At 56.9% G+C, this 23,761-nt stretch overlaps 1 protein-coding gene across 2 annotated transcripts in view; it reads left to right on the forward strand.

Annotated features, from left to right (window-relative positions):
- Gse1 (Gse1 coiled-coil protein) overlaps positions 1–23,761 on the forward strand; it is a 355,506-nt gene that overhangs the window by 307,616 nt on the left and 24,129 nt on the right. The window contains exons 1-2 of one of the 2 annotated variants that reach the window (NM_001427026.1): positions 4,367–4,437; positions 19,877–20,095. In NM_001427026.1, coding sequence (NP_001413955.1) covers positions 4,431–4,437; positions 19,877–20,095 — 226 coding nt within the window. In that variant the 5' untranslated portion in view covers positions 4,367–4,430. Of the gene's footprint in view, positions 1–4,366; positions 4,438–19,876; positions 20,096–23,761 lie in introns of those variants that run through there. The other variant, XM_017601449.3, reaches the window with a different exon arrangement.

The raw sequence follows: 23,761 nt of genomic DNA on the forward strand, positions 1-23,761 counted from the left end.
CCAGAGCAAGCTGGGAAAAAACTGAAACTCCGCCTCCACAGGGTGTCATTCCCACACACCCTCGAACAGCTTAGGTAAAGGCTGTTTCCCAGGCCCTGGCTGGACCTTAGTACCTGGCTGGCCTGTCATTCCAGACCCACTGCTGTCTGAACGGGTAGGGCCAGCCTGGAAAGGTGAGTTTCAGAGGCAGGGATGGGAAAGCCTCTTCTAGGAACACAGATCTAAGCAGGGCTTTGAAGAATGGCTGCCCGATGTGGGACAGGGAAGAGGGAAGGGAAGGAAAGTGGAGATGTATTGAGGGCTCAGTAGCTTCAGTGGACAGAGTGGCTCAGGGGGCCAGGATGGGTGGAGGCTGGGCGAACCCCCCTTCTCTGCTTCTCAGCCCCCTACCAACCCTCCCAACCAGGATGCTTTTTCTGGGCACCAAGCGTTCATCCAGAGACGTCCCAAAAGCAAAGATACCAGAAACTGAGGCCAGCGGCTTCCCTCTGCTGCAGAGGAAGGACCTGAACCCAAAGACAGGACCACTCCCTCAATAACTGGGCTGATAAACTCTGCTGAGGGTGTCTGGGGGGTTAGGAGGGGGATTGTGGGAATACTGCCAGGTTTAAGTAAGCAACTGTAGGTCAGGCTTTTGTAGGTCAAGGAACCTCGAGGCAGATTCATGGACACTTGTGAGTGGCGGTCACCACCTGCCTGGCCAGACCCGGAGGGCACTCGATGACAGGAGCCCAGCAAGTCTGTGCTGGGAAATTTCTTTTTGCGACGGTTAGTCAGATTCATGCTACAGTCTAAGGCCAGATGACTAAGTAGTCACCTCTGGTGAGGGGGCAAGCTGGTCAGAGCAGAAAACATATCTTCTTTTTTTTTTTTTTTTTTTTTTTTTTGGAGCTGGGGACCGAACCCAGGGCCTTGTGATTGCTAGGCAAGCGCTCTACCACTGAGCTAAATCCCCAACCCACACATCTTCTTAAGTCTCCCTGCTGACCCTCAGGAGGAAGCAAGGCTCCACTTGACACCCAGGGTTCACTTCAGATAGGGTTCAGGTGGGGACACAACCTTGGTGAGGAGGCTCTAAGCTGTCGGTCTGCCCTCTCACCTCCCTAACTCTGGCTGCCTCACGTGCCCTGCCTGTGAGCCTCTGGTATCTGCCCTGTGGCCTTTCAGAGCTGTGGCTGTGCAATTTTCGGTTTTGTTTCTGGGGAGGCCCTTGTGAAACAGCCCCAGGGGCTTGATGTTTCTCCAGTGGATGCCTCCATACCTGTCCTGGTTCCAGCAGACCCTCTCTAGGTCTGGAAACCCGTCCTGTCCCTGCTTTGAAGTTCATCTGTCCTGGAGAAGGTTTCTGAGGTCCCAGATTCTCAAAAAGGGTGGGATTTACAGACACCCAGCTGTTAAGGGCTGGGGGAATCCTCCCTATTCTAGGCGGCCCAGCGTGGGCCGAACCCTAGCAAGGAGAGCTAGGTGCTTCTTCTTCTTTTTTTTTTTTTTTTTTTTGGTCCTTTTTTTTTCGGAGCTGGGGACCGAACCCAGGGCCTTGCGCTTCCTAGGCAAGCGCTCTACCACTGAGCTAAATCCCCAACCCCTTGAGCTGGGTGCTTCTGTGTCCTCAGCAGGCAAGCATCCTGAGCTGAGAGGTTCCTCCCACCTTCCAGAACTGCCCCTAGCACTTTAGGTCTCAAATCCTCTCTCAGTCAACTTCCCCAAACAAACGGGAACTGAGGGAAAGGACCCAGAGAGCAAAGGCTGTATAGCTCAGGTTGCTGGTGGGGTGGGAGCGGGCAGCTGCTTGAGGAGGGGGGTGGGCAGCCAGAGGGAGGTTAGCTTTTAACCTCGGAGTCGGAATTAGCAGTCCATCCATACAGGGTACAGCTCGTTAACAAGGGGCCAGCCACATGGTGCTAGAGAGCTATTCCCACCCTTCAACTCAGAGGCCCTGCTCGGGATTACTGATTTCCTGGGGCAGGGAGTAGGGACAGTGAGGACCATCCATCTCCAGTGGCTGACAGTATTTCCTGGCCTGGGTGCACAAAGCTGGCTCACTGCTGTCCCCCTGTGGCAACCAGGGGTGTCTGTCACCCTTTTGCTACCTTCGACAGTCTGGGCTGAAGACAGACTCCTAGTTTGAGAAGCTGGGGAGGATACCTGGCTCACCTGCAAGCTTGTAACCTTGAATAATTCTGGGCAAGTTCCTCATCTGAAACCCCGGTTGGGGGTACGGCTTTCAGGGGAGCTACACTGTATAGGAGGGGGAGCAGCCACCTCTTAAAAAAAAAAAGCAAAACAGTTGGTGGTAACTCCTAGTGGTCACTCACAATTCTATAGGATGGCCAGGCAGGTTCTCAGCAAGCAGGTGACCGAACTTGGCCTCCTAGACACCCCTAGGGAGAAAGGTGCGACAAGATTTGGAGGAAGAGCCGGGTGTTGTTACCTGGGGAACCTAGCCCGCAGGCAGCGCAGCCAGGTGCGAGCTGCTCATTTACATGTTGTCCCCTCCCCTCCCCCAGCCAGTAATCCAGGTGGGAAAGGGGTTGGACTAGCCCGGGAGGTTTTTCATTTTGTTTTTACGGCTCGAGGCCAGTTGTTTCTTTCTCCTGACACCTCCCAGTCCCCCCTCCCCCTCCTGCGTACGATTCCCAGCGGGTGAAGGCGCCTCCCCCCGCCCCCACTCCCGGGGAGCCGGGTGCATCCCGGAGGTCGCGAGCGTCGTAAACTTGCATAGGCCACGCTGCCGGGGGCGACGCGAACTAACGCGTGGACCAAAGGCCGCTTGGAACGTGTGTAGGGCCAGGGACCCGGTGGCCGCAGGTAGGAGCAGCAACTCAGCCTGCCCTTGCCCGCCCGTTTCCCTTGTCGTTTGTGGTCGGCCAGGGGCTTGTGCAAGACTGGCCCGGCGTGCGCCCCCGCCCCGCGGCATCGGCGGCTTCTGCTGGCGCGGGCCCCGAGCGCTGCCCGCCGCCGGCGTCATCGAGAACAGATGGACGGGGGGTGCTGGCGCCCGCGCTCGCTCCCTGCGCTGTCCCGGCTGGCGCGGGAGGGAGGAAGGCGGGGGAGGCAGCGCGCGCCTGCCGAGCACTGCGCGGGCATGTCCCGGGGCAGGTTTGGGGCTGGCACCGCCGTGGAAAGTTGAAACCCGCAGCGGCGCTGAGGTGCTCCCCCCGGGGAGGTGCAGTGGCCTCCAGGCTCGAAAGTATGAAAGCGGAGGATCATTAGAGAGCAGTGTAGAGAGGGCGGGCGGGGGAGACCCCGGGACCTCGCGACGACCTTGCCATCTCTCTGGCTGCTCCTTGCGCGCTTGGTCCGGCCGAGGGACCCAGCCGGGCTTGTCCTATAACCCCGCGCCTCCCGGGTGGTGGGAAGGGGACGTCCTGGGGACCGGTCGCGTTGGGGGCGGGGACGCTGGGGCCCAGTCCCTCTCCGCGCCGCCTGTGGGTGCCGAAGAATTTCAGGACGCTCCCTGAGTCATCCCGGTGAAGTGCCTGGGTGAGGTAGGGTGGGTGGGGGCATCAAGAATGGGAAGGCGGTGCGCTGGGGCCGGTGGCGCGGTGGGTTGTGCCAGTTTCTGGAGGCGGCGGCAGCGGCCTCGCCTCTGACCGCAACCCCAGCTACTTAATGATGCCCCTGGCGCAGCGGCGCCTCCGTGGACTTAAGCTTCTCGAACATGGGCTCTTTAAAGAACTCGACCCCCCCCCCCCCCGTGTGGCCTTCACAAAAATTTCTTAAAGATGGAGACTTTGCAAAACTTTGGGTCAGAGGCTCGTGGCCCCAGCTCTTAACATTAAATCCTTTAAAGTTGCGGTAATAGATCAGGCATCTTGGAGAGCGAGGGAGGCCAGCGGCCTATATTGTGTAGTCCCCTCCACTCAGCACAAGGAAAGTCCTCCTGAGCGCTGGGTTTATCCCTCCCCTCTCTTAGTGGGTGGCCAGGTGCCAGGCACTGTTCCAGGCGCTTGGGGAGGCGGCTTTGAGGCTCAGATATGGCAGGCGGAGAGGAGTGTTGTAAGCCACTCCTCTCTACTCTTGGGAGATGAGTGGCCCGCGAAGCCTCGAAGAGGTCCCCCTCGACTGTCCAGCCCGGGTCGCCAGGAGCGCGGGGGCGGCACCTACCCGGCGGGCTGTGACCGCGCTGGGTGCTCCGGGCGGTCCGTCGGTGCGCGCGCGTGCGCTTGCGGCTGAAACCCGACACCTCCCGCCGGCTGAGGTCAGGGCGCCGGGAGCGAGCCGGGGCCGGGGAGTGGGCGGCGTTGCGCTTGGGTGTGTCCTCAGCGGCGACAGCAGCAGGTGTTTCTTGGCCCAGGCCCCGGAAGCTCCACCTCCCCGAGCGGCCGAGCCGCCGCCGCACAGCCCCGGGTGAGATAAGCAGTTCAGACAAACCCGGGCGACGGTGGCTCCGGCATGTGTCAGGCGCGGCGGAGCAGCGGGGCCCTGGCATGAAAGGTGAGCGCGCGGGTAGGGGGGTGACGGGGGTTCCCTCGCTCTTCCCCTACCCAAGTTTGTGGGCTCGGGAGGGGCGCCAACGGCCGGTGCCAGGTCCCGCGGGTGCGAGGTACGAGAAGCGCGGGGCGCGCGGCCGACCTGAAGCCACACTCGCGGCTGCGCGCGCGCGCTGGGCGCAGCGAGCTCTGCGACCGCGGAAGTGCGCGGGGAAGTGTGCGGGGGCGGCTCCGGGGCTCGGGGTTGAAGCAAAACTTTGGATGGGGCGGGGGTGCCCAGGCAGGTGGTTGGATCGGTGTGGGGGACGCCTTGCCTGGGATGGCAGTTCAGGGGGCCTCCGCGACCCCGCCCGGCCCTTCCCGCTCCGCCTGGATGCGCCTCCCCGCCCCCCGCGGCCGCGCTGACGGCGAGTGGCCCGCCCGAGTGGAGCCGATTCAATTATATTGCAGCACCAGAGACACCTCGTCGCCCGCCGCCTCTCCGGCAGGCTAATTAAATTCCCTTCTTGGAGGCGGAGCGGGAGCTGGGCTGCCCTCCCCGCTGCCCGCCTCTCCGAGCGCAGGGAGGTGGAGGGGGCCGCTTAGGACTGCGAGGAGCAGGCTAGGGGCCGCAGATCTGGGTATCGGAGCCCGGAGCGAGCGAGGGGCGCCCCCGCGCACCTGCCACTCGTGGTGGGGGTGCCAGCTCGAGTTGGGTCGGTTTGGTGCTTGCAAACCAGCCTTTGTCTCCATGCGTTTAAAGCACACTAAACCCTTGCTAGACCCCTGCAGTGTCTTATCTGTCGCGGTTGGGGCCCACACAGGTTGGGGTTTGAAAACAAAAAGCGGGACCACCAAATGGAGGGGGGGCAAAATACAAGATCCTTTTGTAAAGGGGGCCGGAACAAAAGGCGCAGCCTCACTCTAGGAGGGAGCATCGGGCCTAAGCCGATTTCCAGCAAAGGGGACAAAGGCAGGAGGTCTTGGCTGGGCGCTTGGCAGTGTCTCAGTCTCTTGCCTGAGACTGTTTTACCCCCTCTTCCCTAGGAAGACAGGGCCCCCCCTGGCGAGCAGCCTTCCCTGGGCGTCCGTGTTACTTAAGCTTGGCTACTTAAGTGTTGCTCAGCCTGTGTTTACAGCCGCCCCCACCCGCAGGCGGGGAACCTGAGGCGCAGGCTGTGTCTGACTCAGCCGCTCAGTCGCCCCGCCACAGGTGAGGGGGGCCGGGGCACAGGCTCCGACTGGCAGCGTGTGTCATCTGCTGTGCTGGGTGTCACGCCCCACCGGGTGGACCGGAACAGGGTTGCTGGCAGGCTCACCCGATCGGGTTCTGCTGTGCAGAAGCAGCTTGCTCAACACTTCTCACAGGCACCGGGTCACGCCTGACCACCTCCTGGGGGGTGCCTTGATGGCTTGGTACAAGGTTGGCTTTTGTCGCCTGGTCTGGCAGCAGGAGCGGAGGAGGCTGGGGGAGGGGGGAGGCGCTGGTGAGCAGCCAGCCAGAGACCCGGGGTCAGCCCCGCCTTCGGAAAGGAGGTGGGAGGCCTGTCCTAGCTTTGGGCTCTGTTCTGCCTGCCTTAGGGCAGGTTCTGAACCAGGAAGGCTAGGAGGCCAGATCAGGCCCTGACCTGTTGGGGGCAGTTATTAGGATCCTGACCGGTTAGGGTTGAAAGGGGGTGTATATATATAGTTCCTTTAAACTTAACATTTTAAAATTACTAGGAGCCAAGCCTTGTCAGGCCCCCTAACCTTGGGGATGACCTGGGGCAATTCTGTTTTTAATGGGGTCGGAATGTCAGGAAGGTTCCGAAAAAGCTTGACCCTTTGGAAGCCTCTGTTGCTCTTGGCAGAGCTGGCAGGCAGGCAGGCCTCTGGCTGTGAGTAACTTCCCTGTCTCTCTGGAGGAAGTTGGAAGCTGCAGATCTCAAAGGGCTGTGTGGTTTGCAGAAAGGCAGCCACCTCAGGACTCTGCACCTCTAGCCAGAGGAAGGGGGAAGAAGAGGTCTGCGCCTCTTTGTGGTGGACCAGGGGCCTGCACCTCCTCCAGGCCCTCCATCAGCCCCAGCCCGCTGAGTCCCCAGCTGGCCTTGACCCTTCAGGCAGGTGTGGTCTATTTCCCTGCCGTGGAGGAGGTCTAGCCTTGGCTCCCTGCTGGTTCCCCCCCTCCCCTTCCTAGAGACTCACTGTGTAATAATAGCCAGTTGCCACTTTTCCCCCTTGCCCCCAGGAACCCGCAGGGGCTTGTGGAGTGAGCCAGCAAGGCCGGTTTTTCCTGGCCCCATCTGCAGCCTTGGAATGCCCAGCCTGGGTTACTCCAATGCCTGGTGGGGTTGGATAGGAGCCTTCTGGTGGGGGGAGCACGTTAATTACCCGTGTTGTGGCAACAGCCACAATCCCTCTATGAGGCCTAGCCCACGTCTTTCCCTCTCCCTCCCTCTCCTGGGATCTCGGGTCGAGAGAGCATGTTTAACCTGCAGAGAACCTCGTCTGAGGTGACATTTCAGCCTGGTGGCTGTGCGGCAGACCTGCCGACTCACTTTAATTTCTGCCCCCATGGAGTCTCAGATCTCCTCGGCCTGGCCAAGTGCAGCCCGCCAGTACTGTGCTGGCTTCACTTCCCACGCTGGCCTTTCTCCCCCCGCCCCCAGGCACACAGGCCACAGCCTGGGAGGTGACGCTTCTGAGTGTTCCTGTCAATGAGAATTTATCGAGCGCCTCCTGAACCCAGCCTCGCGTTCGCTCGCTGCTGGGAGGTGTACAGACAGATGAAACGGGAGAGCGTCCAACGGCAGCTCTTGGCGGCTGCCAACGTGCGCTCCGGAGGCCTTTTAATCTGGCTTCTTGCAGCTTCATCTCCCCACAATCTCCTCACACTCCCTCATGCCCCCCACCCCCTCCACCCCAGCCAGATAAAGCTACTTAAACAGCCCTGTCTGGCAAGTCCCTGCCCTTGTGCAGGTTGCCCCCGGGTCTGGACTGCTCCAGGTGACAGCCGCCCCTCCCTCCTCCATGCCTGTCTCCCTGTGCCCGCCTTTTAGAGGATGGAGGAATGACAGCTAGCCTCCGGGAGACCAGGACTGAGGCCAGGCCTGAAGGAATGGTTGTAAGTAACAGGGAAATCTAGTGGACACCAGAGTCTGTTCTCAGTCACCACGGAACTGTGGAAAGGGTTTGGATGTTAGGGATTCTGGGGAGGGGGAACACCAGTAACTGGGGAATGGGGGTGTGTGTGGAAGGGGGGGTTCTGGTTTAGGAGGATCCTTATTGAGGGAACTTGGGGGGGGGGGAACGCGTGTATCCAAGCCAGGCCTCCATTCAGATGAATCTTCATCTCTGGGGTGGGACCTAGTATCTGTATTTGTTTGTTTACTCTTTTTTTTAAAGATTTATTTACTTACTTAATGTATATAAGCACACTGTAGCTGTCCTCAGACACACCCAATCCCATTACAGATGGTTGTGAGCCACCATGTGGTTGCTGGGATTTGAACTCAGGACCTCTGGAAGAGCAGTCGGTGCTCTTAACCGCTGAGCCATCTCTCCAGTCCCCCTTGTTTACTGTTTTTTAAAGGTTTATTTTGCCGGGTATGGTAACACACACCTTTAATCCCAGCAGTCAGGAGGCAGAAGCAGGTGGATCTCTTGTTCCAGGAGAGCTGGGGCTACCCTGTTTCTAAAAAGAAAAAAAAAGTTTATTCGTATGCATATGTGTGAACGCCTTCATGAATGTCCGTGTACCACTCATGTTCAGTGCCCGCAGAGGTGGGAAGAGGGCGTTGGAGTCCCCTGAACCTGGAAATCTAGATGGTTGAGAACCACCATGTGGATTCTGTCAACCAAGCCATTCACTCTGGGAGTTGCAAGCGCTCTTGACTGAAGAGCTATCTCCAGACCGTTTTTATTTTGTTTTATTTGTTTGAGACATTCTTGCTGTGTTGTTCCAGTCAAGCCTGAAAAAGTCCGTAGACCAGGCTAGTCTCAAACTCAAGGTATACACCTCCGCCTCTTGCCGCCAGGCACCATTGTAAAGGCGTGCTTCACACCTGGACTGACAGACTTAGTTCTTGTGAGGTTTTCACTGTGTAGCCCAGGCTGATGTCAGTCTGTGTCGTTTTGTGATAAGGCCTCAGAGCGTCTGAGGATGACCTTGATCTTCTGGTTCTCCTGCCTAGACTCCTGAGTGCTGGGCTTACAGAGTGAGTCATCACCACCTTTCTGCAGCTGAGGATTGAACCCAATGCCTGTGCTTGCTACGCAGGAACTCTTACCAGCTAGTCTGGGATTCTTTTTCGCTTTGTTTTGGTTGTCTGGAACTCTCTGTAGACCAGGCTGGCCTCCCAACTCACAGAGATCTGCCTGTCTCCCAAGTGCTGGGATTTAAGGTGTGCATCAACACAGCCCAGCTGGTCTTGAACTCTTGATCAGTCCCCATGCTTGCCTTTGGGCCTCTGCACTGTCTTACACCCTTGTTTCTCGTGCTGGAACATCCTCCCCCTAGAGATGACGACAGGGGTTTTGTTGGCCTAAGCATGCCCAGAACCTACCTATTACTCTGTGGCTAGTTCCTTAAGTTACACTTAGTGGGAGCTTTACAGGTGCTAGGTCAGGGGGCAGGGGGGAGTCATGCAAGCGACTGATGGATCCCTGGCTATGAGATGGCCATGGGGGGAGCTCAGACAGTGGACTGAGGCCAGCATTTGAGAGAAGAGCTAACATGGGGGGGTGGGGGTGGGGGGTGTCAACTGGCTGATCTGTATTCTCTCAGCCTGTGTGTATGTAGCCTGGTTTTGTGGGCCTCAGTGGCGGCCTCCAGCCTAGGGCAGGTGGCGTGTTACTGGGTGTTTAAGGGGATACCTGGTACCCACAAGCTCCATAAAGGGTAATGGTGTCCCTGAAATTTCAACAGAGATCCAGGTAGTCTGCCCTCACGGTGAACAGCAGGGGAACCCTTTTTCTAGCTATAAATTAGCCCCTGTACCATTCTGCTGGGTGGATGGTCACCTTCTGCCGGATCGCCAAAACCAGCTCATGCATGCCTCACCCCTGCACCTCCTGCTCCCTTCCTTGGTAACCGTAGCCTAGACTCGGGGGTCTGGGTTTGGGAAGTACTCCAGCACACAACAGCCCCCTCATTTCTGCCCCTCTGCGCTCACATGGTGGGCCCGCGGCTGCAAGCAGCAATAAAAGGAATCGATCTGTACGCTTTTGGTCAGAGCCGTATCGATGTTGGACAGGTTAAGCCGTCCCAAAGGAAGATCCGTGTGTCGGCCTGAGGACAGCGGGCTCACCAGGGGGGCGGGGGGAGGGGCAGGCCGGGGCTGCAGGTGCAGCTCTCGGGACTTCTTTCGGCTAAACCTGGGCTTGTCTCTTTCCTTGGGGAGGTGGGGGTTGGGGGGTTGGAGGCCAAGCCCTGATAGTATCCTGCTGCACATAACTTGGGGCAGGTGTCTTCCTAGGATCTCCCACGGCGAGTGGGCACCCTGGATCCATGCAATTTCTGGCCGGATGGGGATAACCTGGGTCTGCATGCAGAAGGGCTCAGGCGTCTTCAACCAGGCTTCCTGCTTGTGGTCAGACATTGGACCCATGGGGGCAGCATTGCCAGGCTTGGAGAAAAGCCAGGCTCCAGGTTCTCCTCTGTCCCGACTTCAGATCTCTCCCTAAGGGACAGGTTGCTGGTGTGGAACGAAGGGCCTGTGTAAACAGAGTAGATCTTTCCCAGTCGCTGTTGGTGTGTGCCTGTCTTTTGTTTTTGTTTTGTTTTGTTTTGTTTTGTTTTGTTTTGTTTTGTTTTGTTTTGTTTTGTTTTCGCACTCGGCGCTGTGCGGTGTTTTCCCCGTTCGTGTATGGGCAGGAGGGCCCGGATAGTAGCAGGTGCATCTCCAGGTGCGGAAACCTCAGGTCAAACAGTTAGGCCAACCCCCTTGCCCCTGTCTTCTGCCACCTGTTTGGTGGCAAAGCCTGGCTTCCTCACGCCACGGCTGAGAAAATGGTTCAAGCAACCGCCTTCCAGTCCCCACGGGTTGGGGAGGCGTATGGTGGTGCAATTGTTTCCCTGTCCAGGTGACCCTGCCTCAGTTTCTCTTTTCCTGAGTGAGCTTTTCCAGAGCTCTCTATGCAGGTTGGTAACCAACCGTGCCCTAGTCCTGGGGCCTCAGACAGACCTTGTCATTTTAGGCACAGGGTGTGGCCCTTAACTAAAGAATAGCTAAGGTTTCACTAGCTGCTTGTCAGCCACCGAGTTCAAGGTGCCGTGCAGGAGTCCCTGACTTCTGATGTCTCAACTTACTCTTTGAACTTTATGACTGAGAGCAGTGCACGCTGGGTAGAAATCGCACTTCAGTTTTTTGGGGTGGGTGAGTGTGTATGTGTGTTGCCGGCCCTTTCGGTTTTTTAATTTTTAAAAAAGATTGTTTATTTTCATTTTAAACTTACAAGTATTTTGCTACCGTGTATATACATATGTGCACCATATGAGCCTGTGGTGGCCTCAGAGGTGGGAAGAAAGTGTTGGGTTCCCTAGAGTTAGATGGTTGTAAGCCACCAAGTAGGTGCCAGGAACCCAATCCAGGTCCTCTGCGAGAACAATAACTTAATGGCTGAGCCATCTCCCTAGCTTCGGCCCCAGCCCTTTTATTTTTGGTTTTGAGAAAGCCCTCAATCTTTGTTTTGTTCTGTAGCCCAGGCTGGACCAACTGTAGCCAACTGAGTGTAGCGATGATGACCTTGAACTTTGACCTGTGTATAGATCAGCTTAACTGCCCTCTGTCCTGGTGCTGGGCTGTAGCTGCTGTCCACGGTTACCTGCTGGTGACAAAGGGAACTTCGTTGAGGGGACAGTGTTGAGTTGGTTGGGGGTGTAAATGCTTTTGTGGTTGTTGAGACAGGGTTTCTCTGTAGCCCTGGCTGTCCTAGAACTTGACTAGGCTGGCCTTGAACCCATAAGAGACCCAACTGCCTCTGTCTCTGCTGCTGATATTAAAGGCGTCTGCCACCATGCTCAGCTGTTTTCAGCCAGAACCCATGAAATGAGCTGGAGAATCCTGGGAAATAAACTGGGGCATTCTGGGAAATGGGCTGGGGGGGTGGGTTCTGGTTGACTGGAAGTTTGATGGTGTCCACACCTTATGCGTTAAGCCTTCTTCCAGCGTGACTGTTCTCAAGTGGGACTCCCTGGTTGGCCAGGTGGGAGAAGGGGATGTGGAGGTAAGCCTTTTAAGTCTTTAAGGCAAGTTAAGCAACCCTGAGCTGAAACCCCTAATCACCGGTTGTAAACACTGACATCGATTCAGAGTAGAAAAGTCTATACCGCGAAACTGTTTCATACCCCAGATTATTAAAATTACCATGCAGGGCTGGGGATGTGAACAGTTGTTACTGGTCTGTCGTGTAGGAGGCCCCGGGGTCACTTCAGGATTGGGACTGGAGAAACGTGCTTCGAGTGCGTACTGCTCTCAGAGGGGGCGAAAATTAAGTTCCCAAAACCCATGGTGGGATGACTCTTGTCACCCGGGGGTGGGGTAGGGATCCAATGCCCTCCATATTCTGGCTGCCCCAGGCACCTGTGCACGTACACACATACAAATAAAAAGTAAATAAGTTCACGTTAGGCCGTGTGTCTTTGTGTGTAGAAAGCAGCTTTGGGTCTTGAATGTAGACACGTGCTTCTCCCCACAAGGTAGCTTACTATAAACATGCAGATATTCCAACACCGAAACTCCATGCATTTCAGGTCAGGACTACACAGCCCACAGTGACATGGAGAGGCACAGTGGGACAGAGGTGCCCCCTGCTCCTTTGCTGGTTCTCACCTGCCCCTGGGCGGAGATGTTGATGAGGGCAACTTAGTCCTGTGCTTAGCCAACCTTGGCTGTGAGGGTTGTCTGCTCACGTGGAGTCTCTGGTAGGTTGTTTCCCAGGGAGCTTCATTGGACCTGCTGCAGGGTAGGGTCAAGTCTGGGTTGCACTCCCAGCCCATTTTTGCCAGAGGTTCCCAGTTAGAACTCTGCAGGATGTGGGGTATGCTTAAGTAGCCAGGATGACTTGGGTATAGGTGGCTGGTCACTCAGAGGAGCGAACGCATGCACCCTGGAGACGGTGACCACACGCCCTGGTTTGTAGCTGTTTGCGGAGGAAGTTTTTCTCTGATGAAGGAGGCCCTCTTGGCCTAAGGTAACTTGGGTTTTTTGTTTTTTTTTTTTCCCTGTTGATTATTTAATGGTGTCTGGGCATGGCATGTTGGGTTTTGAAGATGGTAGATTAGTCTGTCAATCCCTGAGTGACTTTGTTACATAGTACTGGGGCGGGCTGTGAGTTAGGAGTTCGCTACTCAAGGAACTCTGAGGCCGGGGTAGGAGGGGTCTGTAATCTTGGGTTAATGCAGTTTACATACAAGCCCCAAGGACTCAGCTGCCATTTAAACAGCTGGGAGAGTGGCCCTTTGTGTCTAGGCGAGCCAGCTGTCCCTGGGATACATCCTCGTCCCAAAGGCGGTCTTTTAAACTCTATGTTGCTTTGTTTGTGTGGACATCGCTGTGTGCATGTGAAGGACAGAGGCCAGCCCGTGGGAAGTTGAGCCTCCTTCCTCCTTCAAACTGGAACTGTTGGGCTTTGGTGGTCAGGACCTTTCCTGCCGGCCCCGGGAACGAGCCACTTAACTGCTTATAATCCTGAATCTGGTTTGAGAGATGGGTGGATTTGCTGTCATCTGAGAGGGACCCAGTGTTTCTAGCTCCTGTGGACTCCTGACTGCCCTGGGCTGCTTGTGTGGCTAGAGACTGACATTGGGACCCCCTAACTTGGGGATTTGTGGGTTTTGTGACTCAGTGGCTTGAAAGGAACTGAATCTTCATTTTGACCCAAATTCCGTACTAAGGTTGTCCCCCCGGTTAAACAACTTAAAGATGACTTTAGGTCGGGGAGAGTTACACTTAGACCCCTCTATGTCCTTTATAGCCAGAGGAAGCAGAACATGTTGTCTCTTCTCCCCACTGAGAACCTGAGGGTGACCCTCAGAAGTGCCCAAGCCTGTGTTGGAGCTGTCAGCTGGCTGGGACCAAGGGGCTTCTGTGCAAACCATGGCTGCTGCTGCTTCTTCTTTTTTTTTTTTTTTTTTTTTTCTTTTTTTCGGAGCTGGGGACTGAACCCAGGGCCTTACGCTTGCTAGGCAAGCGCTCTACTGCTGAGCTAAATCCCCAACCCCACCATGGCTTCTTTTAGGGTATGCACCTACCTCCTGGCTAGAGGGGAACAGCCTGGCCTTGCTGTCCCCATCCCTCTTTCAAGAATCCACCTGTGACCATGGTGTCACCCATGGCACCTGCTTAGAATGCCAATAGGTGGCTGCTGTGTGCCCAGGTTTGCAGTTCTGGGGAAAGGTTTTGTAAGGCTTCTGTCCCTACTTCTCTGCCTAGCCTCCAGCCAAAACAGGAAATGGGAGTGGAGGGCCTGTCTTGGAGCCTGGGAATCTCTGGGGAACTGGGTGTCACATGGCTGCAGTCTCCCGCCAGGTGTCGACCACTCAAGGTCTGGCCTTGTGACCTGCTGGCCCCTGGCCTGCATCCCATGGAGACTTGGAGGCTCGTAGCCTTAGTCCTGGACAGATTGAGTGTTTGTTTTTGGGGACTCAGGGAAGGAAGCCAACAGCATGTGCTAAAAGGGCTCTTTGTGGCCCGTGAAGCCTGAAGGTGCCACGGACCACTTGGGGCTCACTGAGGTGTACAGACACTGCTGCTGGCTGGCTGGCTGGTATTGCCTCCCTAGCAGCATGTACTTTTGTCTTCCTCATCCTCCTGTCACCAGGTATGGCGTGTGGTGGGCTCCCCGGGGTGGCTGCCTGAGCTGTCAGAGCCAAGTGCTGTGGAAGGGTCTCTGACCCTTCTTTGGGCCATTCCCACCTCCCCACCCCCACCCCTGCCTAGTGGGTGCTGACTCGGCGTTTGTTACAGGACAGACTCAGGCCTAGATGAGATGTGGCTCTCTCCAGCCTCAGTTGCCCTCTGGGTAAAACACTGGGACTGGCCTGGGTAATAGCAGAGTCTCTGTGTCCGGGAGGCAGGCTGAGCCAGACAGAGCAGTCTTGCTGAGGAGAGGACACCGTGAGGTCCCTAGTCCCTGTCCCCAATGTTAGCAAGCAGCCACGCTGAGCCATGTAAGTGGCCATCTGTCTCACCTGCCTGTCGCCGTGGTTGGTGTGTGGGGTCTGCTGATGTGAAGGGTACCTGTGGGTAGCATTATGGTTTTAGAAGCCATGTACACACGCCTGGCTCCAAGCCAGGATCACCTTCCGCTGCTGTCAAGTCACCGCCATCGGGGATGGTGCTGGGCTCTGAACTGTTAACTCTCAGCGGTGACCACTGGTTTCCCAACCTCAGGGGCCCCTCTTCTCCGGTGGGTTTTGTCTGCCGAGCTGGTGTGGGTGGCTGTGCAGCCCTCCTTCATCTGCCCACGCCAGGCTTCTCACGCACGGCAGCCACTTAGAATAATCGCGTCAAATGTCGCTGCCATCTGTCGCCAGACTTCATCCCTGCTGCCGCCAGGGAACCTCTGAGACTCCTGCTCTGTTGCTTTGTACCTAGTCAGGTGATTCCTCAGAGCCCCGTGTCAGCTGGCTGCATACTGACTTGTGCAGTAGGGAAGCTGCAACGGCCACAGAGCCTCGTGGCTCTTCCCTCCCTCCCCCTTCCCACTCCCTCCCCACCATGCGGGGGCCCTGCAACCAGGGCCTTGAGCACTCTACTGTTGAGCTATCCTCATCCTTCTTTTTACTTCTTGTTTTTAAGATGGGTTTTCACTAAGTCTAAGTTGTTGTCAAACCAGTGGTCCCCCTGCCTCAGCACCCTGAGTTCGAGTGCCATCCCTCAGTATTACCCCTTTCTTTGCACCTTTTCAATCCACCCTGTGTGGGCCTCCTATCAAGCCATACTCACAAGTTTTTCTGAACACCAAGACAGCAGGGCCTTTGATAGCCTCAGGGTGGACAGGGAAAGGCTTGGGGGGTACGGAACGGTCCCCATCTTCTACCCTACCATGACTTTGGGGAATCCCAGAGGCTGCTTACACTCCATGCATGCTGTGGGCAGCCCCTCCTGTCCTTATCTAAGGTGTTGAGGTGGGTAACCTCTCCTGTCTCCCTCCTTCATTATTCTGCCTGGCTGCCTTATTTCCCCCTGACCCACAGATCAGAGCCCCTGTCGTACCCAGGCCACCCCCAATCGCCTGCTGCTTTCTCTGCTTTCATGGTCTTGGGTCAGGAGTCACCATCTGCTCTGCTCTCCCGCTCTGATGCCTTGTGGAGGGGGGTGTTCCTTTGGGAACTGACCTTGGGAAGCAGTGGCAGCGGGGCAGTATTTAGCAGCCTGGGGGGGATGGGTACGCTCACCATTGAACATCAGCAGACCTCCCTGCCCCCACTCTGGAGAAGCTGCCTCACATGGGTCCGCTCAGAACAAGCTGGCGGCACACATAATAATGAATTTATTATGAAGCCGTCCAGGCTCTGGGGATCACGTGGCACCCACACTACTGCAGCCGCTAGGTCTCTGCAGTAGGGTGACCCCAGCCTTGTTAGAGCTACAGAAGCATCTGGGCCACGGGGATCACAGGGCGTGGGGTGGGGGTGAGGGGACGTGGAGCCTGAGCTGACCCAGCCTCTTGCCTGTTCACAAACATTTCAGTGCTCGGTAATGAAAAACCGACGAAGGGGCAGATGGAGCATCCAGGTCCACACTGCCTGAGAGTTTTGCTCCGCTGGGCACAGCTTCCCTGGGTGTAATTACCCCAGGGTGAGGGGCTGCTGGGGGAGGAGGGGGGCGGATTGGTGCTTGAACCAGGCCTTCAGAAAATTCATCTCAGCTATTAGCTGGTAATTACAGAGCAGAAGGAGCAAGCCTGAGGTCTGGTGCCGGGAGGAGCTGGGATGAAAGGGACCGTAATTACGGCCTCACCGGGAGGGAGGCTGGGCTGATTAATAACTCCTGACGTACAGCAGGAGGGAAGTGGCATTGGAGACCCCCCCTGTGTACCACCCCCACCCCCATGATCCCTGCTGGGGTCCACTGTACAGGACCAGAGCGAGGTGAGTTGAACAGTATCACCTGCCTGGTGCTCTAGGATCTCCTTCCTTGGCACCACTGATGCTCCTGGCCATGTTGGAAACCTAAGGGAGAAATCGGGCAGGCAAGGCGTGGTGCACCGAGGCAGCCTGGCTGTTCCTGGCTATTTTGTGGAGATAGTGGCTTCTGGCAGAAGCCCAAGCTCTCAGCACTGGGTTCTGGGTGGCTGGGTCTAGAGAGAGGGAAGCCGGGGCTGAGTTGAGAGTGAAATGTTTGGATGAGGCAGCAGGGAGGAGCCTGTGTGGAGTGCCCAGGAGGCCACTTAGGTTTCCGCTGATGTTCCCACTGAGCTGCTCGCCTGGAGAGCATGGAGCGCAGGCAGCCCCAGGCCTCATCCATCACAGGCCCTCGCACCACAGAGCTTACTCCTGGTAGGATAATGAATTCACATGAGCCAGCCCGGGTTGACGGCTGGGAGCGGAGAAGTTCATAAATACCCCCTAATGAGGGCAGGGAGAGCAGGCATCCCGGGCCCACCTCTCTCTTTTCTGCTGCCCCTGCCTGCCGCACCTGAGCCTCTGTGGACGCTGTCTGTTGAGGTGGCTTCTTAGGGCACAGAAGAGACACCTAGTGGGGTCTAGGCCAGTGGGTGAAGGGGACTCTTCAGCTCCCCCCAAAATTTGGCAGCGTATCCTCTTCGGTACCCAAGGCTGTTCCCCACCCCTCCCCCGTCAGCCCCATGTGCGCATGTGAGGAATGGTGCTAATTTTAGACTCCCCCTAATGAAGCCTCTCATTTGGAATTTTATTTTAAGTAAGCTGACATCAGAGCAGCTCCCCGGGCTGGGAACATACTGATACCTACAGGACCTAGGCTTGGGGGACTCCCTCACCCCCAAAGGTGGGAGGAAGGGGCAGTCGTGCACTGGGCACGAGACTGCTGGAGGCCCCAGGAGCATGATGGGGACCTTGATGGCAAATGGTATGGAGAGATTCTGCCCACCAGAAATCCTGTTCTCTGCCATCCTGCCAAACCTGGTGGGTCCAGCATATCCTCTCAGACCCATGAAGGCCCGCTCAGTGGCCCAGTCTCCTCCTCAGATTTAGGGAATGGGCCTCCAGTTGTGCAGTGAGCTGTGGCTCCTGGCATCGCAGTCGGCCTTGCTGCCCGCCTGGTGCGGTTGGTTGGGTGAGGCCCGGAAACTTAGATCCGCCTGGGTCTGAGCTTGTTTCACATAGGACATAAGTCTTCTTCCCTGAAGTGGGCCTGGGCCTGCTCTGACCCACCCTTGGGCTGGGCCTTCCCATTCATCTGTGGACTGTGGAGTGAATCCAAGGACACCGTCCCTGAAAGGAACAAGGGGTAGAGGTGCATAGTGGTTCCTGGGGTGGCTTTGCAGTATCGGTGGAGGCTGAGGGTCAAGTCTGCTGGAAGATTGGTGTTTCTTTCATATGATGAACTGAGGTGAACAGCTCAATCCAGATCCTGGCAGAGCTGGCGTAGGGAGTAGATTAGTGTCTCCTAGTGCCTGCCTGGAGTCTGTGGGTCCAGAACAGAAAAGGCTTAGCTGGACTGATCCAGCTCAGTGCTGCCTGGCTGCTCCAGGGACTGGAAGGCAAGAAGGGGGTACCTTCATCTCCCCAAGCTTAAAACAATGTATTCGTTGGAAGTGAGTTGTCAGAGCCATTCACACACAGAGTTGTCTCTGTGTCATGGAGGGATGAGTGACAAGACTTGGGGACGTGTTTTAAATCACTGGAGTCGTGTAGTTCTGAGTGATGAGGCACGGCGGGGCTTGGGCTGAGGACTGATGTGAGGGGAGTAAGAACATTATTACCATTCAGCCGTGATAGCACACCTGGCCGCAGCCTCAGTACACCTGTTAGAAGCCTCAGTACACCTGTTAGAAGCCTCAGTACACCTGTCTGCGGCTTCAGTACACCTGTCTGCAGCCTCGGTACACCTGGCCTCAGTTTCACCATCTGCAATCCTTGAGATCCAAGGATGACTGAGATGCTGGCCACAAAGAGGGGTGGTGTAGACAGTGGCTTAGTTTCTTGGCTACTTCCTAAGCTCCCCGTGTGACTGTCTACATCACTGGTTCTGAACCTTCCTAACACTGTGACCCTTAACACAGTTCCTCCTGTTGTGGTGACCTCCAGTCATAAAATGATTTCGTTGCTACCGTATAGCTGTAATTTTGCAACTGTTAGGAATTGCCATGTAAATAAATACCCACTTTTTCGATGGTCTTAGAAGCAACCCCTGTGAAAAGGTCATTCAGCCTCCCAAAGATGTCGGGACCTACAGGTTGAGAACCCCACTAGTTTAGAGAGACACCCCCCCCTCCTGTTGGATTTTCTGAGCTATCCCCAGGATGTCATGGCTGCCCGATCCTCTCTACAGAGAGGGTCTGGTGTGGACACAGGTCAAGGCTCAGCAGCCTGCTGTTCCCGGACATGACCCATGCACCCAGAGGACCTGGGCACAACTGGAATCCAGCCTGCTTGCTCTGGGAATCCCTTGCTCTCCCGGTAGCAGCCTTGCCGCTGTGCACAACCTCATTGTCCTTGTTGTCCTGGTGGCCTTACTTTGGGTGCACCCGTGTGGAGGAAGTGGGAGCCAGGGGAAGTTGGGGACACTCACGAGCAGTTGTTCTGTGGCACGGTCTCTGTGAAGCCGCGCCTCTTCCCACAGATGACTGGAAACAGCTTGGTACTGTATGGGGACTGGAAACCTGAAGGAAAGAAAGTGGGAGGTGGCCCCTGGCACCCTTTCCTAAGCATCATCTTCCCTCTGAGAGAAAGGCCAGGCTACAAAGTAGTTTGGAAGGCGCATTCCATTCTCTAGTGTTTTCAGGCCCTGACACCTAGGGAAGGACTTCACTAGGGCCACCATTCGCTCCCACCTGGGGGAGATTGGAGATGAGGAAAATGTTGAGATTATTGGATCCGTCCTGAGAGAGATTCAGGCACTGGGTGTGCGTTGACCCCACAGACAGACAGACCGACCTTAGTTTCCTTCTCTGTGCTATGGGGCAGTTGTTGAGCTGGCCTGCTGTTGATGTCAGCCATTCCTGTGCCTGTCCGCTGCTGCTTGCTTTGCCTTATCAGTTGTCCAGCCCCCGGCCTCCATCTCTCTCCTCAACCCTTGGGTCTGGTGGGGCCCTGCACATGGCGCGTCGGGGTACTCTGCGGGCCTGGCTCTGGGGAGCTGGTCCAGTGTTCAGCCCTCACCGGGTGCCTTCACACCCGTGGGGCCAGCAGGACTGTGGAGATGGGTCCATCGTCTGCCACGCTGGCTGTGCTCCGCTCTCGTGGCCCCTGGCTCTCACTGCATGCCATTGCCTCAGCGCCTTGGCGCTGGCGCTCTGCTCTCTGGGTGACACTGGTTCTTCTTTTCCTGTTTCAGGCATGAGCCATGAGCCCAAGTCCCCTTCAATAGGGATGCTTTCCACGGCGACCAGGACCACCGCCACCGTCAACCCCCTCACCCCCTCGCCACTCAATGGCGCCCTGGTGCCCACCGGTAGCCCGGCCACCAGCAGTGCGCTGTCGGCCCAGGCTGCGCCATCCTCCAGTTTTGCTGCCGCGCTGCGCAAGCTCGCCAAACAGGCAGAGGAGCCCAGAGGTAAGAGGCACCAGGCCGCCAGCTTGTGGGATGCCCCCCGCCCGCCATGCATCTCTGGCTGGCTGGCATGGCCACGGGAGACAGCTGTCTGCAGCCTGTGGTGCACCTGCATCTCCCCTCCCACACCACATCCAGGCAGAGCTCCGCCCCCATACAGCTGTCATTCATACCTCTGGCCCTGACCCCCTGACCTCTGACCCCTGACCCCAGCCCCGCGCCCTGCTTCGCTGTGCCTTCCTCTCTGCCTGCCTCTGCCCTCCTCAGCTTCAACGGTACTGTAGAAGCTCATTGGTGGGCAAGTGGACTTGCCATCAGGACTTGCCATCAGGACTAGAAATTGGCCTTCTGAAGCCTCCAGAGCTGGGGACATTGTGTTGCTTTGGGCAAAGGCTGGCTCTTTCTGAATTCAGTCTTGTCAGCACAAGGTTCTCTTAGGTCCCCTTTGACTCTGGCTTTAGATAACTTCTTGTGTCCTGCGATGACCATGCTAGGGACTACCAGTGAATGGCACAGTCAGTTTAAGCCTGAGCACGTGGGCTCTTTAGATTCTGGTAGCTCCTGGACTCGCTGCTCAGAGACAGATGGCCACAGCATGGAAACCAGGAGCCCTATCTCATAGGCCCCGGGCCTATGGGTTCTGCAGGAGTCATCAATGGCTTTGCTTACGCTCAGACTTGCGGAGGATTGGAAGCCTACTCTGGATGAGTAGGCCAGGATTTCCTGATTTCCCAGAGTCCTCTGCCCTGGTTGCCGGCAGAGGTGAGGGTGTGACTGGAACGGGCCGTGGGGAAACCAGAGCAGGAAGGGAAGTAGTCCGTGTCCACCCAGTGGAGGACAGCTGCTGCCAAAGGACCACACCTGAGCCAGCCCACCTTGGTCGGGTGCTGGCCCGGTTCTGGTGACCCTGAGGAAGAATCTGGTCTGCCCACTTCTGCCGTCCTGGGCTTCTCCCATTGTCCAGCACAATCCTGGGGCCAACTGGCCGGGCCAAGTACCAGAGGCTTCGTGCCTCAGTGAATGGAAATATGGCCGGTAGTGAACAACAGGTGCATTATCCACCTCGCCTGTCACTTCTTGGCTGTGACCTGGGCATCTGATGCCCAGGGACTTTGTGCCACGCCGGGACAAGGAGGCAGGGGCTGGCAATGCTGCTGGCCAAGGCTTCTGTCCACCGGTTTGTCTCCTCTGAGTTCCCCTTGTGCAGATGGAGAGACCTCAGGCTCGGGGTGCTTAGTGTCTGTGGATAGAGGGTAGCTTGGGGACTCTGGGACATCCTGACACTGGTGTCCAGCTAGGCCTGGGCCCTGGTCTGCTACCTTCCCGGAAACTGGGTGTCTTGGTAGTGCAACAAAGTTAAGGCCTACCCCGCTATCCTTCAGGGTCTTGTCTGTGTCGCCAGGACTTGTAGTGATTCTTCATCGCCTCAGTTTGGACCTCGTATTGCTGGGATGACATGTTGTGCAGATACTGAAGCTACCCGCTCAGAGGGGTCATGTTGTGAGACCAGAGTCGTGGCAGTGGATCCTCCTGTCCCCTGCGACCTCCAGCTGTCGTGAACTTTTGCTAGGACTTGGACAGTTGGAACTAGGCATTTCAAGCAAGTGGCCCTGGCAGGAGGAAGCTTCTCGTTTAGTACGGTGCAGGAGGCTTGGTTTGAGAGCTGTGAGGTCTGCCTCCCGGGCTGTGGGTTGTCAGTTCATTGGAACTCTTGCTAAGCAGCTGCTCCCAGAATGCTTCACTCCTCAAGCCATATTTTAAATGGGGGAGGTGGGTGTTGTTTGTTTTTTTTTCCAGAGGGTTTCTCTTTGTAGCCCTGGCTGTCCTGGATCTCACTCTGTAGAGACCAGGCTGGCCTCACAATCAGAGATCCGCCTGCCTCTACTACCCCACCCCCCCACCCCTGCCGCAGTCCTGGGATTAAAGGCAAGTGCCACTAACCACCCGGCTTAAATATTTTCTTGAGGTCAGGTGTCTTTCACCCCAGGTTAGCCCGGCACTGTCTGTAGCTGAGGGTAGCCTTGAATTTCTGATCAGTGGATGGATGATGGGTATGCAACAGTATATCCGGTCCCCAAAGCACTGGGGAATCACATCTAGAGCCTCGTTTGTGCATGCTAGGCGAGTGCTACCCCTGAGCCAGACCTGCCCTGCTCAGCTGTTGTATTCGTACACCTCCTCGATGGCATCCCAGAACAGGTTTTGTGTTCCCCGAAGGGTTACCTCAGCCCCTCCCCGGGGTCCCCCGGCCTCGCTGTTCCATTCTCTGCCCCACTATGCAGGCCATGCATCCTTCCTTTGCTGGTCAAACGGGTGGTGGTGGGGGAGGGGGACAGCAGCGGGGGGGGGGGGGGACAGGCACCCTCGCTGGGCCTAGCACCTGGTGTCTCACTGGCTCTTCACTCCCTGCCTCTCTTGTCTGTGTCACTGGGAAAGGAAGTGAGGATTGAAACGCCCATCTTATAGGCAAATCCGGGCTTGAGTTCGGAGGCCCCCACAGGACAGGCGTCTGAGCTGCCTCGCCTGAGAGCCTGTGGTGGTTCTCGGCCCACTCCACAGCGGAGGAAGTCTCCTGAGTGAAGGTGGGGGTCACCTCACAGAGGCCTTGCTCTTTGTCCCCTCCATTCCTGAAGCTCTGCCCCGTGCCCACCTCCCCTTCCTGGAAACAGTTGTATTTCTAGCTATCTGTCCGGGCTCGCCTAGGCCTCCGCCGATGTTCCTCTTCATCGAGTCTCAGGGGTGACGTTTAAAAATTCAATCCAGACAACGCAATCAGCACGCCGACTCATTTTCTCTGCCCCCAGAGAAAGGCAGAGGGGGGGGGAGAAGAGAAGCTGGCCCCTCCTGAGACCTCCGTGGGGGCCCCATGGGGGATATCCCAGGCTGATGGCTCAGTCACACACAGGTGGGCCACGTGGGGGGCGTAACCTGAGTCTTTAAGTTAAGGCATGGCCAAGGTTTGGCAGAAGATCCTGGGGATTCGCCCGGCCAGGTCCAGTACTCGTCCTGGTACTTCTAATCACTTGCTGGGCCCTGGCGTGTAGGCCTAACTCTGAGCCTCTGCTTTTGCTCAGGGCCAGCAGAGCAGACCACCTCTGGTAGTCTGTTGATCCAGTGAGAACATACAAAACAGAAGCAGATCACGTAACTTAGTGGGGCCCCCCATGACTCCCTTCCCAAGTGCTGTCTCCATGGCTCCCTGTTAGTTCCTGCCACCATTTCCCTGTCTTGTTGCCCCTGCCTATGCCCCACCCCCAAACTCCGTAAACTTGGGAGCACCCAGGGGAATCTGGTCACCTGTCCTGGGTCCCCTGCTGCTGTAAGCCTAGGCAGCTGCTGGTCCACTGACCTCTGGCCTCCCTGTGGTGCTGCGTGGGGACTGAAGGTAGAGGGACCACCCTGCCTTCTACACTGGTTTCTGGGAGGAGCATTGGGCTGGGGACCCCAGGCCAGACCCAGACTGGAACCCTGGATCCATCCTGCCCTGGCTATTTAAGCCACTCCCGTTACTGTGGACTCCTAATGTACCCAGGCTGCTCAGCTGTCCTGAAGCTGCCTCCATCCATGTGTGGCAGGCAGCACTGCGGCTCAGAGTCGCACTGCCCCTCCCCCCAGAGGCCCTTAAGCACGGATTTCGTCTTTTCCCTGTGTGTGAGCCCAGCTTGGAGG

This window comes from Rattus norvegicus, chromosome 19, assembly GCF_036323735.1.
Source record: "Rattus norvegicus strain BN/NHsdMcwi chromosome 19, GRCr8, whole genome shotgun sequence".
Taxonomy (NCBI): Eukaryota; Metazoa; Chordata; class Mammalia; order Rodentia; family Muridae; genus Rattus; species Rattus norvegicus.